Source organism: Medicago truncatula, chromosome 1 (assembly GCF_003473485.1).
Source record: "Medicago truncatula cultivar Jemalong A17 chromosome 1, MtrunA17r5.0-ANR, whole genome shotgun sequence".
NCBI classification, from domain to species: domain Eukaryota; kingdom Viridiplantae; phylum Streptophyta; class Magnoliopsida; order Fabales; family Fabaceae; genus Medicago; species Medicago truncatula.
Window position 1 is genome coordinate 30749034 of NC_053042.1, and position 18313 is coordinate 30767346.

The following is an 18313-nucleotide window of genomic DNA, read 5'->3' on the forward strand; positions in this document are numbered from 1 at the left end:
AGTAATAGCTTACTTTTATACCAATATAAGATAGTTGTATATGAAAACAAATATTAATCACAATATTATTACTAGAACAAAAACTAATCACAATATTATTATTATTATTTTTTGTTAAGTAGCATATTGGTTAGAAATCCAATTTTTAAGGTAAATAAATGTGGTTTATGGAGTTTGAACCCCAACCCTTATATATATCGTATCTACAATTAATATATTTAATTTGGTCAAGGTATCAATGGAAGCATACATAAGCCCATGTGTTTTATAGGGTAGATAGAGAAATTCTCTTGAAGAATTGGTAAGCAAATATTTATTGGTTTATATATACTTTTGATACCCCTATTTTACAATTCAATTTTTCATCCCCTATTTTAATTTTTCTGACTTTTGATCTATGATGACAAATTACTAGCAAGTGTACTAGTGTATTAATAAGTAGTAATATGATTAGTTTTGATTCTTTAAGAGAGCGAGAAAATGATTAGGTCATGTCAAAGTTTCTTCCCTCGGTTATCTAAGTAACTACAAACTATGAATATAGTACTACTGATTACTTGATTTTCATGCCTTGATCAAAATAGTTAGGTCAATGTCTTGGTCACTAACACTCTTTAATTGGTCAGACTTCCTAATGTCTTAGGTGATCCCTAGCCAATTTGAAGGTTTAAGAACGCCAAAGTAAGTAAAAATTAATATTAGTTTATGTATAAATCTAATCAATAATTGAATGGTTAAACTAGGTCAAGCCAACAAAGTTGTGGTTAGTAATCATTGTGACTTAATATTCGATTTATGGACCAAAGTTAGGATTTCATTGATCATACATAAAGTATTAAGAATTGATTAACCAAATGAAATAAGAAAATAATTCATTGAATATCCATAGAATCATTTAAAGTTACATGAACAAATAATTACACGGAAGTTTCTGTTTCATGACCTAACCTAGAGAGGATTTAGATACTCATGATTTCTAAACACATATAACTATACATGAATAAAATAACATGAGAAAAGGATTATCATTTGATGATTACTTGGCTCTCGAATGGTTATGGCCTCTCTAATCCTTTAGGAATTGCGTGTATGCATTCGTCTACTCGTCAAAAATATATTTTTCAACAGACCTAGGGGTTCAGTGTTTAGAGGCGTTCATTTCCCTAAGTTTTAGGGAAATTGTCAAGATAAGCCGAGAGCACATCCCTTGACCTAACCTCTTTATCTCGCAATGCAGGGCTCATACCCGGGATGTGAGATAGACAGTAGAAATCTCTTTTATTTCCATCATATTCTCACGATGTGGGGCTCATATCTCGCGATGCGAGATAGACAGTAGCTGACTCCTTGGTTTCTTCAATCCTTGCTCCATTTCTTCTCACTAGAACGTCTGTAACAGCTATGCCACAATCTTGATCAATTATAAACTTGTAAAAAGCATTCCATAGTTACAAAGGTGTCTGATTCGGGTGGATTACCATGGCTTCAAGCCATCTTCATGTCTCTTGGTCTTTCTTGACTTTTTGAATGATTTTATTTTGTAAAACTAGACTAAACCTTAACATAAACGTCCCATTCTACTGCTAAAATAATTCTAATTGTTGAATCGAACCTTATCACACACATTATTAGAGGGCTTTCATTGGTAATAACTTCGCTTGATAACAAGTGGATATATTTGAAAAAGTAGTTTTAAATTTGAGTTAGGTTTCAACTACTTGTTCTTGTTCTCTTTAGCATTTCCACTTTTAGCAAGCCCTTTTGCCTTAATCAATTCAGAATGGATATAACCAGAATCATAAATTTTTGCGAAGGGGCCAATTTTAAAGTTCTTGTAGTCATTTTCGGTTTTTCCTTCATTTTTTCCATTTTTGGGAGATCTATTTTTTTTTACCTTTGTTTCTTGTTTCTTCAATTCTCTTGTACTCCAACTTAGATAATTGCTAACTCCAAAGCAACCCCCAATTTTAATTTTTCAAACCTAAGAGAAACATTTCAAATTCATCTAACTAACTCCATAGAGGGTAAACAGTTTCAAAGTAATTTAAAGGTCTATATCAGCTTATGTTAGGGGTTGTCACTGAAAGAAAGGACATGCATGAAAGCTCGTACTTGGTTTAGTAAAGATTATATGATTCAAAGGGTGGCTTGAAAAAAGCTCTACCCATAAAATTGTTTCAATGTATGTATGTACAACCAATAAGCATGTAAAGAATAAGTGAAAATTCAGGAAATGAACACATGGATGGAATCATTCCTCTAGAAAGAAGAAGTAGAGAATGGAAGTTAAACAGTGGAATTTATATATATGGCTCAAAGATCTCACTAGTTATGATTTGGTGAAGATTGTGCTAGCCATTGTGTGTTTTCCTTCTTCATCTCTATACACTTCTGAGCAATGCAATTTGAAAAAAAATTCCACCAAAGTGGAAGATTTTGTTTGTGTCATTCAAATCAATCAAACAAGACATTAATACATTGAAAATTCTAATAGCAAAGCAATATAACTCAACACATAGTGGTGTTGCGAAATGCAAGAAATTAAGTTATCATTGTCTAAGGATTGAAATAGCAAAACTGAATTGAAAATAAAACAAGAAAGAACATGTGTTGCCTCCCATGCAGCGCTCATTTAACGTCAATATCTTGACGCTTTGTCTCTAAGGTTCTTCAGTTAGGGCCTTCTCTTGTTGACTTCCCTTTTTCTTGTTTACCTCTTTCGCCTTCTTCCCCACCTTTAGCTTATAAGTGGATTCTTCTAAGGCTGCATCACAAGATTTTGCACATATGTAGTAAGTTGAATAGTCATCTTTGTAGTGAGTGATAATTGTCTCACTTTGAAAATCCATCATCACCTTGGTAGTTGATAAAAATGGTATTCCAAAGGGTAGCTCGTCTTCCTTCTCATCCTCCATCTCTAAGATGATGAATTCATTAGGTAATTTCAATATGTCCACATGCACAATGACATTTTCCACCTTCCCATGAGGCTTGATTGATGCTCCATTGGCAAGGCCAACTAGCATTGATGTATACCATGGTATAAGATTTTCAAACTTGTTCAGGGTAAAGAGGGACATAACATTTATACTCGAACCTAAGTCACATATAGCTTCTCCCATAAAGTATGTCCCATTGCAACAAGGGATGTTGAAACATTTTGGGTCTGGTAACTTTTATGGGAGATATCTTCGGATCGCCATATGTTGTTGTTTCTTGAGGTAGAGATGTTCCTTGTGATGCGCCTCCAAATGGTCATGCATAAGTTAGCTAAAAAATTTATGCAGCAATGGTTAGGTGTCAAATCCTCTCTCCCATTGGCCTTATCCTTTAGGTTTGATAGTACTCTCAAGATCATTTGGTAATCATTCCAAACTCGCCTTTCCTCTATATATATTTTCTACTTCTTTAGTGGGTTCGAATCCTCTCTATTTAGTTGCTGGAATTACTTAACAATCAAGTCTTATTCATGTTATTAATCGTTATCTATCTAAGTGATGAGTTCATGGGGTTTTACTACCTATCGGCTGTCAAGTTACACCTGTTGATCACATGATGGTCCTTACACGTGGAGCCTTACTCTCTCAGAGATATGGGCTCATTCCCCTCTAGTTGTCAAGTTGCACATGCTGATCACATGGACGTACATGTGGGGTCTTACTCTGTTAGAGGTAATTGAAACATAGAATTAAGTTGGCTTTCATAAACTCCCATCAATGTAGTCTAAATCTTCATAAAGTTCTGCCCATCTTTGAATGTTATAAGGACATAGCACATTATCCCTCTCGGTAGTTCTACAAACGGGCAGTCTTATCAATGTCTACCTTACCGTGGTGAAAAAAGAGCGGAGTTACTAGGTTGATTTAAGTCATGAAGGCACATGTTTTCTTAATTACTACCTAATTACTTCCTAATTTTACTAGATATACATCAATATTAGGTATGTCACCTCTATAAGTACTTACTTTCAGGGTTCACTCGCTTTCAGCTTGTTTCTCTAGTTACCAATTAATTACTTCCTAATTAGACAGATATACATCAATATTATGTATGTCACCTCCCTAAGTTAGGATTATTCTTCAGAGGAGATAAATCTTAAGCAACAACAATAAAACCAGTAACATAAAGATAAATAATTAAATAAAGACTTTAAAATAAATAAATTATCCAACAACCATAATAGAGGTTCATGTTAGAATCCTCTAATATCTTGTTTGTAGTGCATGATGAGTTATGTTCAAATTTCGTATAAATGATGACAACTATAGAAAACTTGTATTGGAGAGTATACATAAAATTTAGTGTGCATCCAAAAAAATAACGCCAAACATTTGAAATCATTGATAAAAAAATCGCAAGCATTAAATTTATATCATGGATTTTTGTATTATTTTATATTTTGGTTAAAGTATAAAAAAAAAGAAATTTTTGTTGTTTATTGTTGGACCGTCAAAATGCATTTAAGAGAACATTGCCCCTCCAGAAGGGTCCAAACGGCCTTGGGCGCGCCGTCTCATAAGGCTTCTAGAAGCATCTAGAACGCTCTAAAATGATTTATGGCCCAAGTTGCTTGGAGCCTAAGTCATGGAAAAGTTGTATATTGTATGTATTGGAAATTCTAATAGTTAATTTTTTAAAAGAATAATTACTAAATATAGGATGTTTAAAGAATATCCCGGGACACTCGTTAACAAGACCCGTAGTTTTTGGAGGGAATCATGGCTCGGATTCTTTCATGCTTTTCTATGAAAGAAATCTTTTTTTTATTTACAAAAGCAACTAGGCTTAATTGCACTTTTGACCCCCTATCTTTTCAAAAGTTGCGATTTTGGCCTCCTAACTAATTAAAATACAAAACAGCTCATATGTATTGGATATTTGGCAGTTTTGGCCCCCAAGGTCAATTTTGACTCGCCACGTGTATTTTTTTAATTTTATTATTATTTTAAAAATAATTTTTTTATTTTTAATTAAAAAATAAAAATAGATTTTTTTTTAAATTTAAAAAAAATAATTTTTTATTTTTTAAAAAATATTTATTTATTTTAAATTGCCACATCAGCAAAGACCAAGTCAAAATTAGCCTTGGGCAAAAACTGCCAGATCTCATATATAGGGGGCTGTTTTGTATTTTAATTAATTATAGGACCAAAATTATAATTTTTGAAAAAATAGGGAGCCAATGCCAATAAACTACTTTTGTAAGTGTTTGTTTAGGAGTTTAAAAAAACAAATCGTTTGGTAAAATATTCATTTTAGGTTCCCAATTTTTACCCTCAATCAAGTTTCATTTGTGTGTACACTGCCTTTTGTTCTCCTGCTTAGCTGCCAATTGCGCCGCCGTGACCACAACGTTGTCGTCTTCTTCACAGTAAGTTCTTCCTCATCCCTATTTATTCTCCCTTAGGTTTTCTTCTCTGCTATATTTCAAAATCAAGGTTTTTGTTGCTACATTGCTTCAAATTTCCTTCGATTTGATATGTTATATATGATTTTTCTCATGTTTTGTGTTTTTGACTTTGTCGTTGTTTTCAATCTGGTGGGACCTAATTGATGAGTCTAACTCAATTTTCCAAATACTGACACTCATAGAATCAGGTGTGTCTCGGTGTCGGACATGCGTCAGTGTATGTGCTTCATAACCTGCTAAGTAGTTTATGTTTTTTTTTTTTTTTTTTCCTTTCTGTAGTGAAAGGATTAAATAAGAGTTAATAGTGTAATTAATTAGCAATGTGGCTTGATACAAAGCTTGGCGATGTGGCTTTATCCATCTTTATATTTTCTAAAAACTTTGATAAATTGGCAATGTTGATGAAACTTTTACTTTTACTGCTTGTGTTTTTTAATCATGATGTTCTCTTTACTGTCTCAACACATAAATACTTGAGAGTTGAGAACACTTGTTGAGTATTGACATTTTTAGTTTAGATTTCTACATTTCAGTTTAGCTTATGTTTTTTTTTTTAAATCTCTAAATTATTATTTTTTTAAATATCATTCTTTTCTTTTAATCCGTAACAAAATTAAATGATCTGAACAATACATGTTATTTTCCTCATGTAGCAGATGCAATGATGTTCAGTTATCCTCGTCACAGATCCAAGTGAAAAAAATTGAGTTTGGCTACCGACGGTGGTTTGCTCAAGTTCGCATACCACCCAAGTAACACAGACATAGAACCACCTGCGTAGAAAAAGAAGAGAACTTTCTTTTCACAGCTCAATTAAAGAGAGATGGAGTGTTTGCCACAAGAATTGGTATCCAACATCCTCACAAGGTTGTCAGCTAAAGAATTATCAAAATGCAAGTGTGTTTGCAAGCCATGGTTAGATCTCACAACCAATCCTCATTTTATTACCAATCACTATGTTGTCTACAACAACCAAGAAAAGCATCATCTCTTGGTCCTTCGTATACCTTCTTTTAAACCTTATATTTCAGTTTTTTCTTGGAATACCAATGAACCCAAAGGACTTGTTTCCTCTCAAATTTTGAAGCCTCCTTATGAATGCGATAGTAAATATTGGACTGTAATAATGGGTCCTTGCAATGGCATATTCTGTCTTAGAGGATATCAAAATAATGTAATGATGAATCCTTCCTTGAGACAGTTTATGTCTTTGCCTCAATCCCATTTTACAGTTTCTGATGAGGTTGATGTCGTTGAACATTATGGTTTTGGTTTTGACCCCCAAAACTAATGACTATAAACTTGTTGTGCTTAGAGATATTTGGTTCGATGATTCACATGACGATGAAGATGAAAATGATGGGTATTTGACAGCTAGGTTATATAGTCTTAATTCCAACTCTTGGAGAAACATTGATGCTCCACCTTACTACCCTCTTCCATGTGATAGTTGGAGTACTTCTACAATTTACACTTTTGTGAGAAACTGTTGTCATTGGTGGGATGTTGTTGTTGACAAATCTGGTAACACAGGAGATTGGGTTCTAGCATTTGACATGGTTAATGAATTGTTCAGAAAGATAGAAGTGCCTAAAGTACAGTACTCTTTATCTGAATGTTATAAAACTTTAGTACCCTTTAATGAATCTGACACTATCGGTCTCATTGTTTATCCTAGGGGATTATTAGATAAATGTTTTGATGTTTGGGTGATGAAAGATCATTGGGATGAAGGGTCTTGGATTAAGAAATATAGTGTTGGACCTGTGCCAGTGATTTACAAGCTTGTTGGGTTTTATGGGAGCAATCAGTTTCTTTGGAAAGATCGCAACAAGAGGTTGGTGTTGTATGAACCTGAGAATGAAAATAGAAAGTATCTTCAGTTTAATGAAAAGGGTGATTCAATGAGAACTGCTAGATACATGGAAAGTCTTGTTTCACTTAAAAGGGGAAATGAAAGCAGTCGCCAATGTTTTTCCTGTAGTTTCGTTCCAGGTGCTCTACTAATACATGTACACGGGAAGTCTTATTTCACTTCGAAGGAGAAATGAAAGGCGGAGAGTTTGACGAAATAGCGGTGGCACCACGGTTTTGTTACAGCTCTCTATCCCATATTCTTTTTTGGGAGCTATGGTTTGTTAACTTGACTGTAGGGTTTTGAAAAAACAGTTTATGAGCTTGATCTAGATAGAAAAGTTAAGGTTATTTATGTATCCGCATCAGATTTTGAAGACATATCAACTAAATTTAAACTACAATTATCAACAATATCAAGCATTGAGACCGTTACTGTGATTTAAAATCATGATGTATGTATGTAGATGAGAGCCTTGTTAGTTTGTTAGTTTTCGTGCAAAATAATGATACTGTTCTAACTTGTAATTGGGTTAGGGCATCTTGATGTAATAGATTAATCATGCTAGTTTTGTTCTTGGAAAACATAACTTCTGTTAGAATTTTCGTTTTTTGAAAAGTTGAATGCATATTGCTATATAACCATGAGGACATTTGAAATAGAAATATTTGATCATTTCTAATGGTTTATGGGTTGCATGGAGTTCTAAACTTAAGATGGTCTCAATACAAACTGTTTTTCTCAATCAATACATTTTTGGCTTAATTGCACTTTTCCTCCCTATAGTTTGTCAATTGTGCGATTTTGCACCCCATAGTTTTAAACGAGCGATTTTGCCCCCTATAGTTTTCCCCCTTTCTGATTTTATGGTCCCCATGACATTTAGTGCGTTTTTTTTATCAATTAATGTGTGCCACGTGTGTAATTCCATTTTTTAAAAAATAAAAAAATGGTATTTTCGGATTTTGAGAGAAGGAGGCACGTGATATTTCTTCTTAAAATCTGAAAAATCACGCGTTCCTTCTCTCAAAATCTGAAAAATACCATTTTTTTTATTTTTTAAAAAATGGAATTACACACGTGGCACACATTAATTGATAAAAAAACGCACTAAATATCATGGGGACCATAAAATCAGAAAGGGGGAAAATTATAGGGGGCAAAATCGCTCGTTTAAAACTATGGGGTGCAAAATCGCACAATTGATAAACTATAGGGGGGAAAAGTGCAATTAAGCCTACATTTTTTCTACAAAATTTGGCCTTCTTGTTCCTAGTGTCTGCCAGCAAGTAATGAGTCTCACATATAATTAATACATTTACCCATATATATCAAACCAATTAAAACATTATTTAACCCTACCATAATATCCATATAACTTTGACTGAAAGACAAATAGACATGCAAAAAGGAGAACCAACAATAAACTTTGTATATACTATTCCATTTATTGAAGTTGACTATTTTTTCAAACAATTACAAAAGAATAAAAACTATTTAGAAAAATAAATAAGCTATGAAATCTTATAAAACAATTTTCCAATCAAATGCTGGTGTAGACTGCTGATCAGTTCTTCTCTGTACTCTGAAGTAACTTCTTTATGTACCTTTGCAGAACCTTGGAGAATAATCTTATTTTCTTCTACATTAAGAAACTTTAATTTCTAATGTAACAAATTATGCTAGCTATGAATAATGAATATTATGTTGCAATTTTCTACATGCAAATATAAACTGAAGTCACAAATACCGAAATTGGTGAATGGAGTACTGCCAATGCCAAATTCTTCTATGAGTTAGGAACAAAAGTGCCAACATATCCAAATGCCACGATGAGAAAAGCAGTCGCTTGCATGTATAGGAATATGAAGAAGTAATTTTTCCCATACATAAAATCATAGCAGCCACAAAATAGGAGGTAGAATCCAACACAAAGTTCTTTCATGTGAATCCTAATGATTGAACACAAACAACAATATGTAGGTAGGTAAGTACTTAAAAATATAACTAAAAAAGCGAATTATTAAATGTTATATGAAATACTCTCTCGATTTAAAAATAGGATAATGCTAACATGTGCCTTAAAATATGCAGAAAGAAGAAGAAAATAATTATGCATGAGAATTGTATTTTACGCATTATTTTACCTGTCTGCTATCTTTAATCGAGGCTTTTTGATTCCTTTACCACCAACTTTACTTTTGAGAGCATCTCCAAGTTTTTCAGTGACAATCCATTCATTCACTCTACTAGTCTCTAGTAGACCAATAATTGTTGCTTTTGTTCGATGTAGAGCTATGGTATTTTCAAAGAGAACCCAAAAGATAACTAAATAGAATGACCTGCAAAATGAGAAACAAATTTAGTAACTTCGTCAAGATTATAATTGCAAAACAAGTTCACGGTAATCAAACTCTATGGATAATCTAAACTCAACTTTTGTTCAATTGAGCTATTTATTAAGTTTTTAAATATATAGAACAATTAAACAACAATTTCATTTTTTTTCTTCTTACAAGAGCTCACCTGGGTGACGGTTGGCACGTTGGGTTCCTTAAAATTAAACAATGTTATTTACATTTAAAAAAATAGGATCTTACTAACAAGTGTCATGCCCTTGTTAAGAATTCAAACATAGAAACAATTGATAACTTTCATGTAGTTTAAATTGCTTTGTGATGTTTCAATGTGTTGAATCACGGTATAATATCACTTTAGTTTATTTGTTCCTAAAATATCTTATCAAATATCTATATGGTGAGATTTAACTAAATGTATGTGTAGAAAAACAATTACATTAATGTTAGTATTTTTCACCATTGTCAGGATTCAAACCTAGATCTTTAACTCGTTAACCCCTTTAATCCCTTAGATCTTTAGTAAGCTACCTATCCCCATTGCATATGAATACTTATCTTCCATTGTTAATAGTAACTTTTAGTATTGTTTTTATATCACTGTAAAAAGCTAGAACTCTTAAGCTATTTTTTAAGAATTGGGTTTGAGACTATAATTAATTTTAAGATTGAAATCCAAACATAACTAATTTGTGATCAAATTGTGTTTGACCAACCCAAAAGTGATTTTAGGATGTGTGATGTAGAACCAAACATAGATCTAGGCAAATATAAAAAAGGAAAAGTTGAGTAAATAAAGACCTTGGTGTTCCAACAGCTTTTAGAAGGGTGATGATGGAAGGGACATAAACAGTTCCCCATTTAGGGACCACAATCTCAGGCACCATAACAGTTGCAGGTAACAGAACGCAATAGAACACAAATGTGTGTATGTGCACCACAATCTTTTGAACAAAGAAAAAATTGCAAACAATATATAACTTCTTCCACAAAGACACTTTCTGCAATAGACATATTAAACAAGGACATGCATGAATTTAGATCATAAGTTAAATTATAATCGACTAGTGAATTCAACAAGGATTAAAATAATTACCTTGCTTCTAAGAATCTCCATAGCCATTTTTCTAAAGAGATTGGCTGGCCCACATGACCATCGATGTTGTTGGTACCTATAAGCCTTAAATGTACTTGGCAATTCATTTTTAACCTATAGATCATATATCAAGAACAACTTATATTCAAATAAAATCAATGTAACATTAAAATTTTGTTAACATAACATGTAAAGAGACGAGAGTTTTGAGATTGGAACCTCTAAATTACAAAGGTATAAGAATTTCCATCCTTCCAGACTAGCACGTACAGCCAGGTCCATATCTTCAACTGTGGTCCTATCTTTCCACCCACCAGCTTCATTCAATGCTGAAATTCTCCACACACCAGCAGTCCCTATAAATTTTGACATTATTGTTATGTAAGATATTCATCATGCCAAATCGCAACAAGCATAGTTCTAAATTGCAGTTATCGAAAAAATGTAATTGCGACCACAATATAAAAGTTTAAAGGCATGTATAAGATGAGATTACTACCATTGAAGCCAAAGAAGGCGTAAGCGGAAGATCCCACTTCTTGTTCTACCTTAAAATGATAATCGAGTGACATTTGTTGCATCCTCGTCATCAAACATTCGTTCGCATTCACTGAAAACAAAGAGAAAAACAAAAAATATTACACATTACTCTAAAGTTATTTTCCTTCAAAAAAAAAAAAAGATTAATTTCATAAAATTATTTCTATTTCGGTCGCTTATGAAATGAATATGACAGTTATTGTGGGTTGTATATGGTAACTAAAAAGGTTCATAGAAGACCATTGACAATGCAGATGACTCTGGTGAAAATTTATGATAGTTTTGTGTATCATTTTACTCAAACTATCTTAACTTTGGTCAAACCCTTTTGTCCGAGTTCTAGGCTCCCAACGGTAATAAACGTAGTAAAAACCATTATTATCAATAGTACCGATTTACCTACATGTGACAATACTTTTCATTATAAGGGTGAAAAACTAAAAATAGATTAGACCGAGTTAAATCTTGCAAGGTTAAAGTCCGGGTTGATCAAAAAAATCAAACCACAAGTTTGGTCTCTTACCTTTTATAGACATATATTTAGGGTTGAGTCATATTTTTTGGAAAGACGTGTTTGATATGTAAATATACTTAAAGTTAAATGCATATTTCATAATAACGTCTTCAACTAAGTAATGTGACATATATTTAAATAGATTAGCGAGCTAATATTTCAATGATATTTAAGTTTTTTTTTTTTTTTAGCATTTAACATAATATTTAGAGAGTATGACTTTATAGCACAATCTACTTAAAAACAGGATAATATATTTCAATTATATTTTATAATAGTACATTTAAATATGTAAAAAAATATCTTATATTATGCTAACTTAATGAAAATGTTTTCGGTAAAAATGTCGTGCTAAATTTTAGCCTAGATGATATATGTATACAAATTAAAAATGACCCTGATAATTTGGATCCTAAAATCTACGTTAAAGAATTCAAAAGTATAAATTTTACATTAAAAAAATAATATAAAATTTTTCTAAAAGTTGGGCACACAAGTTTTAATACTATAGTGAATTCCTTAACATATGATTTTAAGACGCGGTTATCATTTACCAATTATGAAAATAAAAATAATTATGTTATCTAGCCATTTCAATCTTTTTCAGGACAACTTTTATACTAACAAATAATGATTGAGATCAGGTATAGTCACACACATATCGATTGTCCTTTCAAAATCGAATGGCCTAAATTGAAAACAAATTTTGATTTTATTTATAAATTAAAAATGATGACTTAGAATTTGAATCATTTCATGCAACGGAATAGAATCTTGAACTTCGAAAGATAGGGTCGGAGGGGAGTGTAACTTTGGATAGCATTTGCTATCCCTTATTTTATTTAATAAGTTAGTGTATTCTTATGTTTAGCTACTCTAATAATATAGATTTAGTTGTCCCAAATAAATCTATTTGTGAAACTTTTTAGTAGAAGTACGAAAGAGCATTGTTAAAGACAAATATTATTACGATCATATTCACAGAAAATCTATTTTATTTTTAATATATATTTGACCCTCTCATAAAATTTCAGCTAACAATAATGAAACATATATAATAATCCATTTTAGTTTGTTAAAAAACAATGAAATATATATTTAATATTGTGGTGGATGTGCAAAAATTCATGATAATCCATCCTAATTTTCTAAAGCTGCAGTTTGGAAAATAACACTAGCTTTTCTGAGAATATGATGATAACAGAAGAATAGTTGGCAAAACAACGAGAGCCATATACAAGAACCAAGTGGTGGGACCTACCTCACCTCTAAACAAACAAAAAAGCCACCGTCAGTCCTTTTTTGACGAATTAAAAAAGACAGTTTTTCCCTTCAAACTAAGAGAGACAGTTTTTTTATTTTCCCATTCATTGTTTGTCACATTTAAATCACGTGTGTCTGTTACCGTAATTTAGCCGATGCATATTGAAATTTTAAAAAAATAAATCATAATCACACAATGTCAATAATACAAACAAACATGTCACCTCCAAAACGACAAACAAACGTGTTAAATAGTAAGATTTTGTTTTCTATAAATATTTTAAATTTTGTTTTTCATTTCACTAAAACTTTTCAAATGTTTTCCATTATGATTTTTGGCATTCATTTTTTAAGTAAACTCGTGTTTACCATTTAAAGTTTTAAATTATATTTTACATTCATATTTAGTACATTATAAAAACTTATCTTGCAAAGAAATCTAAATTTTTGTTGGAGTGATTGTCATAATATTATAAATATCAACCTATTTGGGTTGATCTAGTGATTGACTTGAGATCTTAGAGTTTGCTCCTAGTCTCAGATTCGATTCCCTATGATGTCAATTTTTATGGGTTAAGTCCATACAGAACTTGCTCTGCCTTTAAATGGGACCCCTGCAAGTGGATGGTGGAATTGATCGCTTCGGATTAGTCGATTCTTGGATTGAATACCGAGTTTTAAAAAAAAAAAATTATAAATATCTCTCTGAAAATCCATTTAAGAATGTAGAGGGTACACATTGGTTGAAAATTTTAGAGGAACTTAAAACAAAATTTGAGATATTTATTTAGACCAAAACTTATTTAACCTTACTTCATTAAAGAGGTATAAAAAATGAGATGAAAATGATAAAATTGTTTCTTGATAGACTATACTTAGAAGTTGTGGTTTTTTTTTTTTTGTCAAGTAACCTAGTGGCTAGAGCTCGCACAATTTAATTGTGGAGAAATGGGGTGTCCGGGGTTTAAATCCCGACCCCTGCATATAAATATTCAATATCCCTACCAACTGAGCTAAGCTCGTGGCTTTTTATCGATGATGATAATGACGAGAAGAGACTAGTTAGCAATATAGAATATTGGGTTAAATATGTTTTTGGTCCCTATAAATATACCAACTTTTCGTTTTAGTCCCTTTAAAAATTTTCTTCAACTTTTAGTCCCTATAAAATTTTCAATCTTTACTTTTGGTCCCTCGTTTAAAGTAAACTCATATGTAGAATTCATATTTTTAAATAAAATTTTGCAGAAAAATGTATAATATTATAAGCATCTCTCCCAAAAAAAAATTAGAATTTTTTACCAAAACATGAATTAAATATAAATTTTTATATTTTTGGCGGTAAAAAATTCATATTTAATTCATGTTTTGTTAAAAAAATTATAATTTTTTTGGAGAGTGATTTTTACAAAATTATATAAATTTCTGCACAATTTCATTAAAAAATACAAAAATTTAATTAAAAATAGGGACCAAAAGTAGTCATTGAAAATTTTATAGGGATTAAACATTAAAGGAAAATTTTAGAGGAACTAAAACGAAAAGTTTGTATATTTATAAGGACCAAAAACATATTTAAACCTTAGAATATTTGTTTTCAGTTTTTTCAACCATACATAGAAACTAAAATACATTTTCTTAAACCGTGTTTTTTTAAAAGGGAAAGGAGTTGACTAAGCCTCTGTTTGGTTTGGCTTTTGCAAAGCCAGAATCAATTCTGGAGCATTTCAAAAGCAATTCTGCAATATTTAACATGTTTGGTTTGGCTTTTCAAAATAGCTTTTATCCTCCAAAAGCAATTCTAGTTGAAGCTACAATTCCTAGCTTCTTACTTTCCTAGAATCAATTCTACACCCTCAATTCTATTAATTCCATCCCTGCCCTCATTAATTTTATTTGCTTACTTGTTGTACCAAAATCACACTTTTTTCTTTGTTGCAATGCTTATAAAATTTGTTTGGTTCCATAAATTAGTACCTCTTATTAATTTATACAAAGGAAAAATATTGCTGCATTGTATGTGTTTGATAAAATGTCTCTTAGAAATTAGTGTTTTTTTGTGGGTAATTTTTGTGGATAATTATCTATTTGTAATTTTTATTTTCATGATGTTAGTATTGTAATACCTTATATTTTAGGACTATATTGCACTTAATTATCTTAATTTAGTAATTTCTATTTATTTGTATTTAACTATGTCTATTTTGGTAATTATACATTCAAAAGTAATTTTGATCAAAACTATCCAAACAACAATCATTCTGTTTAATCAATTCTGCATTATTGCATCCAAACATAAATCAATTCTGTCAGAATCAATTCTGTCAAAATCAATTCTTTCAGAATCAATTCTGTCAGAATCAATTCTACACACCTCAGAACCAAACACACACTAAGTCGTGGTTAGATTTGTTAAGGTTCAATTCTGCCTGCAATTTTCCTCACCTCAAAATCAAAAGAGGGAGCTTTGTATCCTCATTGTCAACACTTTTCCCCAAAAAATTGAAACGAATGATAATATACAATGAAAATGAATGAAATCATCTTTTTTTTCTTTGGTACAAAAATGAGATCATCTTTATTATACTTATATTATTTATTTACAATTACTTTAATTGTATTTAATTTTTATTTTGTTATAAATTTTGTGTTACTATATATAGTTGTGTTCTATCATAAATTTCAGAACGTTTACTTATATGTATCGTAACGCACCCACACTCATATTACTTATTTGAGTTTTATATGTTAAGGTCAATGCAAATCTTCAAGAAGAAAGAGTAATTACCAAACTTCCAGCGAGCCTGAACGAGACCAATTTCAGGATTATTGACAAGAAAAGGGATCGTTCGGCGGAGAAAGTCAGGTTCAGGTTGAAAATCAGCATCAAAGATGGCAACATATTCACATTGTAGGACATGACTATGTTTCATTCCCTCCTTTAGAGCACCAGCTTTGTACCCATTTCTGTTGTCCCTAACTTCATACTTTATGTTCACACCTTTGTTTCGCCATCTACGGCATTCTTCCTGTACCAATTCCTGAAGAAGAAGAAAAAATTGGTTCACATGTTACAATCACCTTTAATACAAACTTTACCCCATCCTTAACCTATCAATCATTCACTATTAATAATTATTTTTGAGTGGACAATTAATAATTACTACCACTAAAAGAACACTTTATTTCAAGGCAAATTCTATGTATACTCCTTCTTTCTCAAATTAAGTGTATTCTTTATTTATTTTTTTCTCTCAAAATATTTGTCTTTTTTACAATATTTATACGACATTTATTATTTTTTCTATTAACATATCTTTATTTATTGCATTTCAGTCAAATTATTATTCCACCAACTATAATTAATAAAAGTAGTTTAATAAATGACATATGTTACCATTAAAACCAACAACATTAATGATTTCTTTAATACTCCATCCGATCCTATTTATAATAAAAAATTAACTTTTTAAATTTATTGAATAATTGATACATCTAATCTAGAATATAGACGAAGTACATCATTAATGCAATAAATCAAAATAATACGGGATGAAATATTTATGTGAAACTCAAATTGGACAACTAATATGAGAAGAAGAGTGTAGCATGTATACCTTGATTGTTGGGTCAGTGGAATCATCAAGAATTTGTATGATGATTCTATCAGAAGGCCAAGAGAGTTCACATGCAGCACCAATTGATAACTGATAAACCTGCAATATGAACAACACACATGTATGTATTAATGAGAGAAGAAAGTTGTGCTTTTAAAAGTTGACTTTAAAATGAAAAAGTCAACATTAAAAATTCACCTCTCTTTCATTGTACATTGGGATCTGGACAAGAACCATGGGATAATAGGAGTTTCCCAACTCAACATCATCCTCAATAGCCTCAAATTTATAACGTTTCTCTGGTGTTCTTTTAAACAACTTCACATAACAAATGACAATTGCCATGTAAACTTTCTCAACCAACATTATCAATGACAAACCTAAGCACAAATACACTGTCCATCTCAACATTGGCACTATCAAAGGTTCTCTGATATTCTTCCATATGAACTCAAGTTGCATAACAACTCCTTCACTTGCTACTTTAAATGCCTCCATTTTTTGTATCAACACAAATGGGAAAGGCAATGACCCACTTGGTTGAAATGAAAGCTAAGACCAATTATGGTTCCTTATATATAAAGAGAATAGATGCAGGACAGAGGAATGACAGTGTAAAGCAAATAAAAGGATAATATAAAAACAATGCATGTTTGTGTGATTCAGATTTATAAGAGCTAGAATAAATAAAAATATTTTTACATATAGACAATTTTATCCGTGACGATCGGATCGAACCACAATTTATTAATTTATTATTTTGACGGGATCGCACCACAGTTATAATATGAATTTGATTTTTGGACTATAGTTTTGATGTAAAATATATATGTCCTTTTTAGAGGATATAAAATATATATGTCTCGTCCCCGTAAACTTAGGTCAGTTGGCAGGAACATTGCATAACTTATGCAGGGGCCGAGGTTCGAACTCCGGGCACCATACTTCTCCACATTTAATTGTGTGAGCTCTAGCCACTAGGCTATTAGACCAAATATATATATATATTTTAAAAAAGCATATATGTCTCTTGACCAAAAAAATAAATAATATATATGGCTTTTTTAAAAAATATATGTTTTTTTTTAAAGCATAAAACCTATGTTAGCTTTGCATAAAAGGAGCAGTTAATAAGGAATTAAAAAAAGTTGGTCAAGAATAAAAGGAATTAATAATGAAAAATTACTTTCTTTTTTTTAAAAGTTGAAAAATAATTATTTTTAATGTAAAACTTGTCTTTTCTTTCTTCTTTTAAAGGTTAAGAATCCACACCAACAATATGGATTGATCTAACAAGTAGAGAGATTTAGATCCTTTAATTATATGGTCAACGGTTCGACTCCTGACTCATGCGTATGAAATTTTTTAAATAAGAGGAGATAATCCACTTTGTATGCTCCACATGTTCCACTTATAGGATGTTGGGGGATCAAGCCCCGGAAACAAAGCAATTTTCTCCTTTAATAATATTACCATTATATTATAGATCAATTTGAAAAAAATATTTATCTTTTAATTTTAAGTCATTTTCCAGTATAAATGCATCAATATGGATTTTTTTCCTATCATATCTTTTACCATTTATCACTCTCTTTTTTTCTATTCTTTTAATATCTTTTTCCCATTCTATCAATAAGGGATAATTTTATAAAATCATTTAT

The 18313-nt window shown here is 31.2% G+C and overlaps 1 protein-coding gene and 1 pseudogene across 1 annotated transcript; one reads left to right on the plus strand and one right to left on the minus strand.

Moving 5' to 3' along the window:
- Positions 1 to 5394: 5394 nt before the first annotated feature.
- Positions 5395 to 7866, plus strand: LOC25483903 (F-box/kelch-repeat protein At3g06240-like; annotated as a pseudogene).
- Positions 7867 to 8688: 822 nt separating this feature from the next.
- On the minus strand, positions 8689 to 17283 carry LOC25483904 (glucomannan 4-beta-mannosyltransferase 9). The gene is made up of 9 exons (XM_013612622.3): positions 16851 to 17283; positions 16653 to 16751; positions 15824 to 16076; positions 11218 to 11328; positions 10938 to 11074; positions 10719 to 10832; positions 10424 to 10623; positions 9413 to 9607; positions 8689 to 9217 (listed from the first exon to the last, which is right to left on the minus strand). The coding sequence occupies exons 1-9, from the start codon at positions 17148 to 17150 to the stop codon at positions 9055 to 9057; spliced, it is 1572 nt and encodes a 523-aa protein (XP_013468076.1). The 5' UTR covers positions 17151 to 17283; the 3' UTR covers positions 8689 to 9054.
- Positions 17284 to 18313: the final 1030 nt, after the last annotated feature.

Excerpts from the sequence above, each read along its gene's own strand:
- LOC25483904 (XM_013612622.3), bottom strand. The coding sequence starts at position 17,150 with ATGGAGGCATTTAAAGTAGCAAGTGAAGGAGTTGTTATGCAACTTGAG. Across the intron at positions 11,329-15,823 it reads TCAGGCTCGCTGGAAGTTTG|TGAATGCGAACGAATGTTTG; the intron begins GTAATTACTCTT and ends CTTTGTTTTCAG. Across the intron at positions 10,833-10,937 it reads TATACCTTTGTAATTTAGAG|GTTAAAAATGAATTGCCAAG; the intron begins GTTCCAATCTCA and ends TATGATCTATAG.